Source organism: Myxocyprinus asiaticus, chromosome 2 (assembly GCF_019703515.2).
Source record: "Myxocyprinus asiaticus isolate MX2 ecotype Aquarium Trade chromosome 2, UBuf_Myxa_2, whole genome shotgun sequence".
In the NCBI taxonomy this organism is placed as follows: Eukaryota; Metazoa; Chordata; class Actinopteri; order Cypriniformes; family Catostomidae; genus Myxocyprinus; species Myxocyprinus asiaticus.
This window is the reverse complement of record NC_059345.1, coordinates 40,518,885-40,534,889: the sequence shown is the minus strand read 5'-3', so window position 1 is coordinate 40,534,889 and position 16,005 is coordinate 40,518,885. Positions and strand designations below refer to the sequence as shown.

General features: G+C 39.0%; 1 protein-coding gene across 1 annotated transcript in view; it reads left to right on the top strand.

Moving 5' to 3' along the window:
- Nucleotides 1–16,005, top strand: part of LOC127449786 (otogelin-like) — a 72,237-nt gene that overhangs the window by 44,773 nt on the left and 11,459 nt on the right. The window contains 18 exon segments of the mRNA XM_051713336.1: nucleotides 210–353; nucleotides 1,152–1,271; nucleotides 1,393–1,509; nucleotides 1,800–1,956; nucleotides 2,207–2,233; nucleotides 2,420–2,587; nucleotides 4,357–4,635; nucleotides 4,745–4,862; nucleotides 4,950–5,029; nucleotides 6,282–8,662; nucleotides 9,033–9,210; nucleotides 9,330–9,478; nucleotides 9,606–9,695; nucleotides 11,161–11,347; nucleotides 11,463–11,683; nucleotides 12,772–12,910; nucleotides 13,899–14,087; nucleotides 14,199–14,408. Coding sequence (XP_051569296.1) covers nucleotides 210–353; nucleotides 1,152–1,271; nucleotides 1,393–1,509; nucleotides 1,800–1,956; nucleotides 2,207–2,233; nucleotides 2,420–2,587; nucleotides 4,357–4,635; nucleotides 4,745–4,862; nucleotides 4,950–5,029; nucleotides 6,282–8,662; nucleotides 9,033–9,210; nucleotides 9,330–9,478; nucleotides 9,606–9,695; nucleotides 11,161–11,347; nucleotides 11,463–11,683; nucleotides 12,772–12,910; nucleotides 13,899–14,087; nucleotides 14,199–14,408 — 4,954 coding nt within the window.

Here is a 16,005-nt window from a genome sequence, read left to right as displayed (position 1 = left end):
CTAGAATTGCACCATAAACATCTTTTAATTCTACTTACTTTTCAGACATAACTGATAAAAATGAGAAGAATAAAATAAAGAGTAGTCATCATATTATATTGTTTTGTGGTCTAAAGTTTCATTAAACATTGACTGGGTGTAATGATTGATTTGATCTAAAATGGTTAAGGTAAAGTCGGTTGAGATTAATCTGCTAGTTTTGTGTGCAGAACCCATCCAGTGTGATTGACAGGCATAGAGACTATATTTGGCAAGCAGGATACTACACCATCGTACATCTGCTTGGGGAAGACCTTACAGTGCTTTGGGACAGAAAAACCACCATCCATATACAAGCTGGACCTCGCTGGCAGGTAAAACGCACACACACATGTTGGTGCGGCTATCCTTATGAGGACTCTCCATAGACATAATGATTTTTATATCGTACAAACTATAGATTCTATCCCCTAAACCTAACCCTCACAAAAAAGTTCTGCATTTTCACATTTTCAAAAAAACATAGTTTAGTATGTTTTTAAGCTATTTGAATTATCGGGACACTAGAAATGTCCTCATAAACCACATTTATAGCATAATACCCTTGTAATTACCAGTTTTTAACCTAAAAAAATAGTCCTTGTAAACCACCCAAACCCGCACACACACACACACACACACACACACACACACACGCGCGCGCGCGTGCGCGGCTATCATTATGAGGACTCTCCATAGACATAATGATTTTTATACCGTATGAACTATAGAATCTATCCCCTAACCCTACCCCTAAACCTAACCCTCACAAAAAATGTTCTGCATTTTTACATTTGAAAAAGAAACATCGTTTAGTATGTTTTTTAAGCGATTTTAATTATGGGGACAATTATTGAATTATGTCCTCATGAACCACATTTATAGCATAATATCCTTATAACTGCCAGATTGTAACCTAAAAAAAATTCCTCATAAACCACCCAAACCCGCCCACACTCACACACACACACACACTGTGACACTATGCATGTTCCACTCATTCTTGACTCTAAAGAAATAGTCATACATTTTGCAATGCATAATTTAATGTAGTATTTATATATTTGGCACGCTCAATTTACCTCTGAGGTTTGAGTTTGCATGTGTTATTTTTTATTATTTTTTTATTTCAGGGCAAGCTTTCTGGTCTTTGTGGGAACTTTGATCAGAAAACAGCAAATGAGATGAGAACACCAGAGAACATTGACTCATCAACACCGCAGGAGTTTGGCAACAGCTGGACAGCAACAGAGGCATGACATGCAGATAAACACACATATATATCTCACACAGACACACTTACTTTATCTTTCCACTTTATTAGAAGATGACAATAGTATAACAGTACCAGTTTGTGTGTGAATGCTTCTCCAGTGTGTGAACAGTCCTGATATAAGGCACCCCTGCAATTTGAATCCTCTTCGAGAGCCCTTTGCAAAAAGACAGTGTGGGATTCTGCTCAGTGAAGTGTTCCAGGTCTGCCACCCAGTGGTAAGATTATAACCTCTGTGCAGTTACCCGCAGACTTAAAATGTGCACTAACTATTGATTTGTTTATGTTGCACTGGCTATCTTGGACTTATTCTGACAGCCATGATTAATATATAATGTAGTAGAGTATATGTACTGTAACAAGTAGTATTTTGCTGTTCATGGGCTGCCAACATGCCATGAGGCAGTCCAGCTCCATGTAAAAAAACAGCTAAGTGCACCTTTAATTCTCACATACACATGGAAGTGAGAGAGAGTCTCTTTATTTAAAGGTGTTTGATGCTCTGTAGGTAGATGTCACATGGTTCTATATGAACTGCCTGGTGGACACATGTGGCTGCAACCGTGGAGGAGACTGTGAGTGTTTCTGCACAAGTGTTTCAGCATATGCTCACCGCTGCTGCCATAAGGGCGTGACCATTGATTGGCGCTCTCCTTCCATCTGCCGTGAGTGACAGATTCTCTGCCAAGTCACATGACATCAGTCATAGTATTTATAATTAAGTGATTACCGAGAGATAACAGACTAACTGAATACAGCAAACATACTCAGACATACTGTAGCAAACAAAAGTAAACACACATTATGTTAAAAGGCTATCTATAGTCAGACAGAACTGTGGGATCTTTCTTGCAAGTTTTTCACATGGTTGATTGTTTTGCTGTAATGAGTAATTGTGCTTTCCTCCCGTTACAGCTTATGACTGTGAATACTACAACAAAGGTACATCTGCATATCTGCCTTATTTAAAGATCAAATATCTATAAATATCAGACATATGGGCATTTATACTGTATATGTCAGACATAAAGAATATCAATAACATATTCATTTTGCATATTTTATATTAAGTGTGTGTATGGGAATGCATTTACACTTGTGTATATCTTGCAAATATTTTCTACCTAGCTTTAGGGAAGGGTCCTCTCAAACTGTTAACCTTCAGAGAGAGAGGTACACTGTTGGCAGCCAATAAGACAAGTGGACTGGTGTTACCAAAAAGGGAAATATTCAGTTCTGATGAGGTTTTGATGCTGTTCATGATGACACCAGGCCTCAGCAAAGCCAGACCACATGGTTAGTCAGACAAAAGCACATAATCAACATATAAAAAGACTCCACTGACTGTTCTGAATATACTGCAAAAATATATTATTTATTCAATATTTTCAGTAAAAATATCTAAACATCTTTAAAACAAGATACATTTACTTGAAAACCAAAATTGTGTAAGATATTAAGACTTGTTTTCAGAGAAAATATCTTGAATTAAGTTTATTTTTCTTACCCCACTGACAAATAGAGCTGTTCAGGTTGTAGTCTAAAAACCCAGAAGAGAATTAGCATTTTCGAGCCATGGGTTCCCTCTGGATTTTCCTATGGGCTTTTATAATGGCAGTTTTGGATTTATAAATAAAATAAGGTCTGTGGTAAACATTACGTAAAGATACTTGGATGTGTTCTTCAACATAAATTACACTCAGTCATACCCCAAAACATGAATTTTAAAGAAATATCCGCCCTTACAAAAATCAAGAGTTCATGGCAAATTTGCCGCAAACTTGCCACAAATACGACACTGATCATTTTCACATGCAAATGAGCTTTGCGACAAACTTGTAACAAACTGTCCATTGTTACCAAAGGTTTGCCAGAGGTTCACTACTTCCTGCGAAGAGCTGCAATCTTCTGGCAAATTTGCGGCGAATCAAATGCTCATTTGCATGTGAAAATAACGAGCGGCGAATAAGTTTGCGGCTAGTTTAGATTTTTTTGTGAGGGCCGGGTTAACTACAAGTTAAGCTCAATCGACAACATTTGTGGCATAATGTTGATTACCACAAAAAATTATTTATACCCGATAATTATAAGCAAAAATCGAGGTTACAGTGAAACAATGGAAGTGAATGGGGCCAGTTTTTGGAGGGCTTAAAGGCAGAAATATGAAGCTTATAAATTTATAAAAGCACTTACATTAATTCTTCTGTTAAAACTTGTGTACTATTTGAGCTGTAAATTTGATTTAATTGTAATTTTTACGGTCATTTCAAGGTTTTAGGGTTTGCATCGTCATGGCAATGAAGTTGTAAAATTGGCTATAACTTTACACAGAAAAGGTTAGTAAGCGATTTTGTCACACTAAAATCATGTTAACACGCATATTGTTTATGTTTAGTGGCTATACTTTTAAAACAATGCATATTTTAACGTTTACAGATTGGCCATATGGTTATGCCACAAATGCTGTCGATTGAGCTTTACTTGTATTAAACCCAGAATATTCCTTTAAATCCTCCATTCTTTTTAAAAAGTATGTTGCTAAGGAGTTGCTAGACAAGGACTACAATGGTTTTCCATTTCATCAGCCAAGTACACTCACATGCTTGTGGTAGTTTTGGCAACTTGTTAGCAACATACATTTTTAAAAAACATGGCAGCTTCAAAATTCACGTTTGAGGTATGACTGTGTGTACTTTTTGTTGTAGAATAAAACATTCAAGTATGAAGTAATGTTTACCACAGACTCTATTTTACTCATAAATTGAAAAACATAATTATTAAAAACACATAGGAAATTGCAGAGGGAACCCAAGTACAAATTAGCCTTCCAGGTTTGCTTACAAATTGATGTCATGGCTGAACAGCATAAATCTAATAAAATGTAGTGTGGTTTATGATGTTTTGCAGTGAAAATGTAGAGTAAAACACTCATTCATTTAACATTCAACAACAAAACTAAAGCATATTGTTTAAAGACTGAACAAAAGAATGACACTTTCTGAATGATGTACAGTATTCCTTATATGTGGATTTTCTCAATGGGTTTAATCTTGTTGATGCTGCAGATTCATCACTGGTATCATTTGAGGCAGCAGACAGACCCAACTACTTCTTAACAGCAGAGCGTAGTGGCCAGTTGAGACTCCAGAAGTGGGAAGACACGGAGGCATTCTGGGATGCAGCTACATTTGTGCTGCACAGGGACACATGGATCTCAGGCTTTGATTCACTGGAGTCACTGGCACGGCCAGGATTCTTTATGCATTTCATGCAGTCCAGACTCCAGCTCCTGAAATACAGTCACTCAGACCGGTACCGCCGAGCTACACTGTTCAGACTTACAGGTCAGTATGTCACAATATAAATGCTCATATATACAAATAAACATTATGCATTGAGCATCATGACTTGTCGTCTTCCCATTTTTTTCTTGGACTATTGTTTTTACTGCAGGTGCTATACCAGACTATCCAATGGGTCCTCGGTGCCAGTGGCGGTATGAGTCATGTGTGAGTCCATGTTTCAGGACATGCAGTGACCCATCAGGTCTGAGTTGTGTCAGCATCCTAAAGTAAGAACAAACACAAATTCATGAATGCCAACTGCTTAGTTGGGTGTATGACTAAGTGACGTGTGGCTTGTATATCTTTTTCTGTAGAGTGGAAGGATGCCTGCCGCAGTGTCCGAGTCAAATGGTTTTAGATGAGGTCACTCACAGATGTGTCTATCTGGAGGACTGTAAGCTACTGCTATTTGTCTACTACTGATGCTAAAGCTAGAGAAAAATACAATTAATTTGTTAATGCTATTTTTACCTTTCTAAGGTTAATGTCACAGTTAATACTTGGTCTTTGGTTCCTTTAGTTGGATTTTACCTTAAAAAAATTAATCATATGATTGGACCAATAAAACCTGTTACCTTTCAGTCAGTACAATTACATGTACATTTATAATCAAGCAAGAGCAGCTTTTTCGCAGTCAAGCTACAGCTGTCTGTCCATGAAAACATGGCATAGGGTATCAGTGGATTGCACAGAAGGGGGGATGCAGGGGCGCAAACCAGATATTATTGGAATATTATTTCCAGATATTCCAGAGTTATTGCTGTGTTCGTAACCTTAACTTTCTATTGTGACCTGCAACGGAATTGTGCTGCAATAGTGCAGTTTCCCTCTTACGTAAAACTCCGGGATTCCCCAATGTACAAGTGTGTATTCTCGAACGTGAGGACTGTCGAATATTTTACATTGGTGTGCATAAATGGGTATAGTTTATAGTGCATAAGCTTTTCCCTCCCACTGTACTCCCAGAAATGTTAAATTCTTTCTGCTGTGTTGACTTGTGTTTGGGCTCCATCCTATGACAATTGTTTTCCGGTCTGTTCACACACATGCGCACTCCTCAAAAACCTGTTAGAACAGCGTTTATATGTTTACATGGTCACATTAAGCCGTGTTCTCAGGGAGAAACCCAGGTGTGTTAAACCAGTTTCTCTTAATCCCTTAAACGGCATAAGGAAATCAGCGTTCTCATTTACATGACGTTTTAGATTGTCGCGTTCTGCAAAAACCCTGGAATAAACTGTTTTCTTAAGTGCATGTACATGTGGGTGTTTACAATTTACGAGAAAATTAACCTATGAATGGCTTACGTAATATACATTGCGCTTGGTATGATTTCAGCTGGACTAAACATTTACGTGACATTGTAAAATGACAAATTATTTAGTCCGACCAAAATCAAATTTTTAAAGTGCATGTAAACAGTGAATGTGAATGCTAGCTCAATCAGTTGCTGTAATATTGTTGATGATTTCTTACTAAAAAAATATTGTGACCACATATCAGTGGAGATTTGAATATGTATATACTTTACTTTTACTTAAGTTTTTCTTTTTTTTCCATCTCCAGTTTAGCTACTTAGCTTAAAATAACATGTTAAGTGAGCTATTTTGTGCAGAGTCTAATATATGTATTATATTTGTACGTAGGCATTAAGCCTGCCGTTGTTCCTCCATTCACACCACCCAGCCCTGCCATATCATCTACACCCACTTCTGCAATTTCCACCTTGAGCGGTCCAACAATTTCTACATCAGCCACTACTAATGCTAGCACCACAGCATCTACACCTACTCATCCTATACCAAGCACAGCAAAGCAAACATCTTTCGCTGTCAGACCTGAGGTTGTTGATACCATTACCACATTAACAACATCCTCTTCCTCCACAAGCCCACTGGCTTCCACTCAGAGAACCACTAGAGTGCCAAGCAGTACCCACAGTCCCACTTCCCCCACCACTCTGCACTCTAGCCCAGTATCTGTCTCAACATCTCTACCATTGACCTCTACAACAAGCAGGCCATCAGAGCCTTCAACACTACTCACCAGTACCACAACTGTACCCTTGTGGCCTACTTCAAGCCCTGTTCTGTCTACCTCAAGCAAGGAGCCAACCAGAGTAAGCACTCTACCTGTGCTTCTAGTTTCGACCAGCATGAGCCCCACAAAAGCCACATCCCCAACAGTCAAAGTGTCATCTCCACCCACATCTAGTACAGAGACTCCCAGGGTCTCAGAGGCCTTCACACTTTACACTGAAAAGAGCACAACACCCACTGTGACTTCTACTGGTGGCACACAGACTGCTGCTGAAACCATCAGCACAACAAAGCTCACTCAGCCATTACCTATAACATCCATATTAGAATCGAGTACCTTTGTCACCACAGCTAATCTTACCTTGTCTACTTCTCCACACACACTGAAGACAACCCATGAGAGCACCTCTGAAACCCAGAAGCATTTGGAGTTGGAAACTATTTCCACTTCACCTACAGAATCATTGTCCACCCGCATCCCATTTGAATCCACCAGCTCTGCTGTTCCATCACCACCATCAACTCAAACTACACCATTTGCTCCTTCAACCTCAACTTCATTAACCTCAGAGCAACCTAAAACTTTAAAAACAACACTGTCTGTCTCCAAAACTGCCCCAGCAACCAGAATCACCACAGTGTCCTCTCAAGCCCCTATAGTCGTACCAGCAGAAACCACGGCAAAAACAACCTATCAGTCAACATCTTCTATATATATTTATCCTGCTGCTCCAACAACTGAGAGGACATTACAGACAGATTCAAAAGTGACCCAAACCACGTCAACTCAATCTGTGCCACCAGAAACATCCCAAACCAGTGCAAGAACAATAGAAACCCCACTTACTACCTACACCACCATTCCATCCACCTCAATGACTGCAGAGGCAACATCATCACTGCTCACATCCCATGTGTTACTCACTGAAAAGACAACATCTAGAGCTATGTCCATGTCTACTACACTGGGCCCGACAGAGTCTTACTGGGGTTCTGTTTCCACCACTGCTCGACTCACAGACAAAGTCAGCACTTCCCCACTTTATCCACCTTATTCTACAACTACAATAACCACACTTCTTGAGATCTCACCATCATCCCCATCCACACTGACAACTGCAACCTCAATATCTCAAGCCTCAACAAAAACCACAGAAACAACTCTCACTTCTGAGACATCTATGCTAACTTCCACCACAACTGAGAAGCAGTTTGTTTTCACCACTGGAACATCCACACCCACACCCTTGACTATACATCCTGTCACAGAGATAACAAGGGTTTCTCCCACCATGGATAAAACGGTGCCCTCAACTGCTGCAATGACATGGACATCAACAGAGCAGCATGAGACCTTGAGCACTCTGCCTTCCAGAATTACTCCAAAAATTACGACTCGTGTCACACCAGTCCTGACTTCACGGGCGCCTGTGGATACTACACGGCGAGAAACTCCAAGAGTTCTGGCCACAACCAGCATTTCACCTCTGGTCAGGAATGAAACAACATTGACAACACAATTTACCACCATTTCCACAGATAAAGCGACCACTATTTCCACAGATACAACTACCACTATTATCCCTGTTGCTACTACAAGCACACAGACAACACACAGTCCCGAAACCACCACAGGATCTACAGAGCACACCACAGAATCTGGACCAACCACAATATTCTCATCATCTGGAACAACTATCTCAGCTCCAGTGTTTAGTTTGGGATCAATTGTTACCCACGCTACTATTTCCACAAAGCCGCCTGCTTCCCCTACTCTCACTGAGAGTATTTCCTTCACCTCTACTGAACACCCTTTGGTGGAGGAACATACCTCAGTCACAGCTAAGTCACCTGTTCCAGACATTGGCCTAACAACACTTGGTTCCTCTGTGATGACCAGCCTTCCCTACACTATAGAAACAGAGCACTGGATGATGACACCTGCAGTTCCCAAAACAGTGTCTCTCAAGCCCAGCAGAGTGTGCACTGTAAGTCAATCAAGAAATTCTTTCAAGTAATTTGATTTTCATATGACTCTGTAAATTATGGATAACAAAAGCCTGCAGTGGCATTATATGTCATGGAAGGGTAGTTCACCCTCATGTTTTTCCATACCCCTATGACTTTCATTGTTCATGGAACACAAAAGGAGATGTTAGGCAGAATGACACCCTTAGTCACCATTTCACTTTCATCGTATGGAAAAATGCAATGAAAGTAAATGGTGACTGAGACTAAAATACTGCCTAACAACTTTTACGAGGGTGAGTAAATGATGACAGAATTTTCATTTTTGGGTGAACTATCCCTTTACAGTAAATTACTTGTGTGTGCATGTCTGTATTTTTGTGTCTGTAGTCTCCGTATTCAGAGGTTGTGGATGAATGCACTAAGGTAATTTGTGTGAGCGGTCAGCTGCTGCTCTTCAATAAGTCTCAAAGCTGCCCTTATGATCCCACGCCCCCAAACTGTGGTCTTCTTGGCTTTGCTGTACTGGTCAATGGTGACAAGTGTTGTCCACGTTGGGACTGCCCATGTAAGGAACACACACATTCGACACATGACAATACCGATTCCATTTTGGCATTTGTTGCTTAAATTGAGCTGTTAAATATGTCTTTAATGCCTTTTTATAATTATTATTTTGGCATGTAGGTCGTTGTTCAGTTTTTCCGGATCTCAATGTGATCACGTTTGATGGGAACAGTGTTGCAATATATAAAGCCGCTTTATATGTGGTGACCCAACTTCCCAATGAGACTGTCAGCATCATGATACAAGAGTGTTCTGGACCAGATGACAGAGTAAGATATGCACAAAAAAAAAAAAAAAAAACTATGCACAACTCTGTCACTTCTCTTATCTCAAGCATAGCTTTTCACAGTATAAACTGTTATATAACTTATTATAGAATTCCGATTCATTTTTCAGCTTGTGTGGAACTTTACCAATTTGTGTCTGGCAGCTTTAAACATCACTTACAAATCCAATGAAGTTCTCATCAACCGCTTGCAGAGACGTGTGAGTGTCCATATGTCTGTCTATGATTCTTGCAATGTACAGTGCATTTATGTTTGTAGTTATATGTTATATTAGAGTTGGAAAAAAAAAACTGTTTGGATAACATGGTAGTGTAGCAAAGACACCAGGGCAGTTGTGTTAAGATCCATGTGCAGTTTAATAACAGTATAAATAGTAAAACAAAGTAGCAAAATAAAGGGAAAACAAAAGGCAGGCAAGGGTTCGGTACACAGGCAGACAGTCCAGAAAGGCAAACCAAGTTAAACTGAGAGGCAGAGGGGTAATCCAGTAAACAGGCAATAAATCCAAAAAACACACAAGCAGGCTGGGAAATACGAAGAACAGGCAGGAGTCAAAACACAGGGAAAACAGGAATGGTAAATAACGCTCAGAAATGTAGACCAGACAAACAAGACTTCACAATGAATGCGTGTAAACAGGGAACTTAAATAGACAGAGTTAAAATGGAACAGGTGGGAGAGTAATCAGTTTGAACGGAGGATTATGGGAAATGTATTTCGTGAAATGTTAGTACTCTGGAGATGGCAACCTCTGGCGGCTTACAGGAGAGATAGCAGGCGCTGCAGGTGTAACAGGTAGCCAGGATAGTTCACCCAAAAATGAAAAATCTGCCATTATTTACGCTCTACCCTCATGTTGTTCCAAACAGTGTTGGGTGTAATCCAATTACAAAGTAATTATTTACTGTAATCTAATTCCTTTTTAAAAAAAGTTGTGTAATGCATTACATTTTAAATTCTTGTAATCAAATTACAGTTTCTGACTATCAATTAATTTCTTTTAAGCACATTAAAGGATTATGCTTTTTTTTTTTATATTTATGTAGAATGCATGAATTATGACCACTTAACGGGTCATTGTGAAGCAGAAATGTGGGGTGCTGAGTGTATGACTTGTGTGTAACAGTGAACAAGGAAGAAATATAGACATTATTTTGAATTTGTTCAGCAGAAAAGTGTTTTAGTAACTTAAAAGTAAAGTAATTAGTAATGTGATTACTTGTTAAATGAAATAATTGGAAAAGTAATCTGATTACAATTTTAGAGAAATAATTAGTAATTTGTAGTGAATTACTATTTTTACGTAACTTACCCAACAATGGTTCCAAACCCCTACAGTATGTCTTTCTTTCTTTTGTAGAAAACAAAAAGAGATGCAAGGCAGTATGTTTGCCTTGGTCACCATTCACTACATTGCGTGGAAAAAAGATGCAATGAACGTGAATGGTGACTAAGTGGTTAAATTCTGCCTAAGATCTCCTTTTTTGTTCCATGGATGAAAGAAAGTCATACGGTTGTGAAACAACATGTGGGTGAGTGAATGATGATAGAATTTTAATTTATGGGTGAACTATACCTTTAATGCTGCTAAAGTATAATTATGCCAGTCTGACACATTTACATGGATGAGAGAAGTTAATATGTATGATGTGCTTCTTGTCCAGCTATATGTGAACTCCAGGTATGCAAAGCCAAGGTTTAAGAAGTTTGGTTTTGAGATTCTGGACACAGGAAACATGTATCTCATCCGAAGTCCAGCTGGTTTGAAGATCCAGTGGTTCCACACGACAGGCATGATGGTGATTGAGATGGACAGTTATAACGACAGACTACCCACCATGGGCTTGTGTGGTATGGAGCCATTAACCACACAGTATATATACTTAAAATATAACATCAGTTTTTAAATGTCATCATCTTTCATTTTTCTCAAACTCTGTCAATCTATCTCTCTCACCTGGTGCAGGTAATTGTGATGGTAACCCACTGAATGATCTGACTCTGTCTAACGGTACAGTTGTGACTGAACAAGAGGATCCAGCCGTGTTTATTGATAGCTGGCAGATTCCCAACACCACCAGCTACATCAGCAACATCAGAAGGAGGGAGGTCAACTGCACCACAAGTGACTGCTCTCAGTGCATGAGCATGTTAAACAACCATACCTTCACCATCTGCCATCCTTATGTACGGCACACAACATGCATAGCCTCTGCCACCAATACCTGCAACCACACCCTTGATTATATACAGTTGTGCTCAAAAGTTTGCATACCCTGGCAGAAATTGTGAAATTTTGGCATTGATTTTGAAAATATGACTGATCATGCAAAAAATATACTTGCTGACCCCTCTCCAAACATAACGCTTATGGTTGTGACCATAAAGCTCTATTTTGGTCTCGTCACTCCAAATTACAGTGTGCCAGAAGCTGTGAGGCGTGTCAAGGTGTTGTCCGGCATATTGTAACTGGGCTTTTTTGTGGCATTGGCTTCTTTTTGGCAACTCGACCATGCAGCTCATTTTTGTTCAGGTATCGTCGTATTGTGCTCCTTGAAACAACCACACCGTCTTTTTCCAGAGCAACCTGTATTTCTCCTGAAATTACCTGTGGGTTTTTCTTTGTATCCTGAACAATTCTTCTGGCAGTTGTGGCTGAAATCTTTCTTGGTCTACCTGACCGTGGCTTGGTATCAGGAGATCCCCGAATTTTCCACTTCTTAATAAGTGATTGAACAGTACTGACTGGCATTTTCAAGGCATTGGATATATTTTTATATCCTTTTCCATCTTTATAAAGTTCCATTACCTTGTTACGCAGGTCTTTTGACAGTTCTTTTCTGCTCCCTATGGCTCAGTATCTAGCCTGCTCAGTGCATCCACGTGAGAGCTAACAAACTCATTGACTATTAATACACAGACACTAATTGCAATTTAAAAAGCCACAGGTGTGGGAAATTAACCTTTAATTGCCATTTAAACCTGTGTGTGTCACCTTGTGTGTCTGTAACAAGGCCAAACATTCAAGGGAATGTAAACTTCTGATCAGGGCCATTTGGGTGATTTCTGTTATCATTATGATTTAAAAAGGAGCCAAACAACTATGTGATAATAAATGGCTTCATATGATCACTATCCTTAAAAAAAAAATAAAAGTTTTTTTTTGCATGATCAGTCATATTTTCAAAATCAATGCCAAAATTTCACAATTTCTGCCAAGGTATGCAAACTTTTGAGCACAACTGTACATTTCCTGACCAGTCTGTGTGTTTCAGGTCCCTGCAGCGACATTCTGCGAGATGTGGGTGAGAGATGTGGAGTATGTGAATAATCCTTGCGTTGCTCTGGCTGCTTATGCTGCATCCTGCCACAAATTCAACATCTGCATGGAATGGAGGAGCCCTGATTTCTGCCGTATGTAGTTACCAGGGCAGACATACACACTTAAAGTCACTTTTCTCAGAGAATCAAAGGTTGAGACAGTGCTGTATTCAGTTTGTGGATTTAATACAGATTTAAAGGAATAGTTCAACCAGAAATTAATTCATTATCAGTCATTATTTACTCAGCCTCAAGATGTTCCAAACAGTTTGACTTTCTTTCTTCTGAGGAACCCAAAAGGAGGAATTTTGGAGGATGTCCCATTTTAAGCTTTACAGTTAGTCACTATCAAGTGCCATTGTATTGAAATCTGTAAACAGGGCATCCTTCAAAAAAAACTTTTCCTTTTGGGTTCCTCAGAAGAAAGTAAGTCATACAGGTTTGAAATGACATGAAAGTGAGTAAATGAAATGTAAATTTTGGATGAACTATACCTATAATTCAGTGTTATGTAATTTTTTGGTTTCCACAGCTTAATATGGTGTAGTTAAAATGCCATAACTTGATTTGCAGTTCTGTTACTGTATGTTGTCACTGTAGTTCGAGTGGGGTTACGTGTATTCTACATTAAAAGTGCACTCAGTAATTCAAAAGAAAAAGATTTTAAAGATCTTAAAAAGATTGTACTCCTAAAGAAATTAATTGGAATTTTAAAACACATCATAACCACTCACATGAGATGAAGTCTGCAGTCATATCAGTAACCTTACAAAAGCTGTTTTATTCTACATGGAGAGGGTCCGCACATGGGGGCTGCCATGTTAGGATCACATGACCAGCCGAATACTACTCGCTTAATCTCAGTAACCGTCCTGTTATTTGACACTTTCACTCATTAATTAAATTAATCATGGCTGACTGTGAATAGTGAATTTCTACAATGGCATCTGTAACTATAAACTATTGCATATGAATGATGCTGCATCCAAGCCCCTAGGTGTCAGTGTAAGTCCAAGATGACATATTCAAAAAACCTTTAATGTGCACTTTTAATGTTAATATGTGCTCTCTGTTTCTGAAGCATTTATATGCCCAGAAAATCTGTGGTACCAGGCATGTCTGCCAGCCTGCACTGCCCCCTCCTGCCCAAACCAAGATTTTGAGTTTGTCCCAGAGCAATGCATAGGCCTTTCAGAGGGTTGTGTGTGTCCAGAGGGAACTCTCCTACACCGGCCCTATTCTGCTCTCTGCATTCCACCCAGCAAGTGTGGTATGCCCACCCTCTTCTTCCTTCCCTCTTTCTGCCAATTTATCTCACTCTCACATCTCACTTTAGGACATGTAGTTGTTAAATAATTTGCATTATTCTCTGTGTTTGCAGCTTGCACTGATAGTTTTGGAACTCCACGGGCACTGGGTGAGGTGTGGAAAGCCTCTCTGGATGGCTGCTGCATGTATAAGTGTGAGAATGACAGCATTGTGCCGGTGGAGTATAACTGCAGTGACATCCCTCAGCCAGTCTGCACGCGTGCAGGGGAGATCAGCGTTAGCCTTACAGATCACAGCAGCTGCTGTCCTCACAAAGCCTGTGGTCTGTTACATTGTCATTTCACAAATCACACATATCTGCAGTGTACAGTACATGCTAATGCACAGTACATTATTCGAGAATCTGTACAGCTACACGCAATGAATTCTATGTCGTGTATTGAATTACGGCTAGATGATATATTGAATATTCACGATGAATTTGTGATGATTTTGCTGATGATATTAAATTAAGCAACATTGTGAATATATAGACAGTATTTTCACAATGTTGCTTAACCCTTTAAGCTCAGATGGGCCGGCCGACCTATTTGTTTTACTCACAGACAAAAATATTGCGAGTAATAGCTAAGTATGTGTCTTTGACAATTATGTTGGTGTGATGCTTGTATGCTGTGTTTTCACTTATAACTTCACGAAAAATAACGGAACATAAAATATCACATACTATTTAGAGGAGGTGATTATCTTTCAAACGAGCCCACAAACAAGGTAATCAGATGCATAGATCATTAGATAATCCACATGAAGCACAATGTTACATATGGCCACCAGGAGATGGCGCCATGTAAATAATACAAGCTCACTGAAACAGACTCAAAAGGAGTCGGAGTCAAAAGGCACTCATTCTGTGAAATCTCATTACTAAAATAATGTCTCCATGCTATGCATACCTTTAGTCATTGTTGTGTTTGCATGTGTAATTAGTTTTTTATGTACAGTTATTATATTTTAATTGTTTGCAGAGGCTTTTGGACACATGGAAATGTTTTCGGACACTATGATAAATTATTTTTGTAATGCTATACCTTTTGATTGCTTTGTAGTATCAATGCAAAATGTTTCTCAGATAAAGTTGACATGATTGGAAACAAAACAAAAGCAGTTTTTCGGAGCCACCTTGTTGACATCCAGAGATATATCATGTCAAATAAGACAAATAAGAAAAAGAAAAGTTGATTTTGGCTCAGTTTTTTGGTGATTTTTCAGCAGTTTCTTAGGCTGAGAGTCTCAAAATTTCTCATTACCAATATCATAACAAAATTGGAAAAGTTTTATTTACAATGATACCAAAAACTTGACCCTCCTTGTTTTTTTTTGTTTTTTTTTACTTATAAGCCTTTAATTTTGGGTAAATGGAACTGAAATCTTTAAAAACACCTTCAGAGCTTAAAGGGTTCATTTTTATTTTGGCGTTACGTTTCCTAAAGACAGAGATTTGTATTTTTAATATATTAAAATTAGGGCTGGGAAATTTAACACATTAATTTCTTTGATTAATAGTTGACTGTTTATTGCACGATGCATGTTCCGGGCATGATAAAAAAGGAAGCGGATTTACTGTACGGAGAATGGAGACTTCACCCGCAAGGGGTGAGCCAGGTGTGGGAGAGGTACGGGCAAGCTGCCGTACTGTATCTTTTCGCATCACCCAAAAACGATCTGAACATGAAACCGCGTGAGAGAGACAGTGTGTGCGCGATGGAGTCTGAATGACAGCCAGAAAAATAATTGTTTTGAGATTTTAAACTTTAGCAAAATAAACTTTTATATCTGGATATATAGTGTCCGAAAATGCATTGGCAATGTACTCTTGCTAAAAAAAGCTTGATATAAATTGAATCTGCCATTTGATCCTA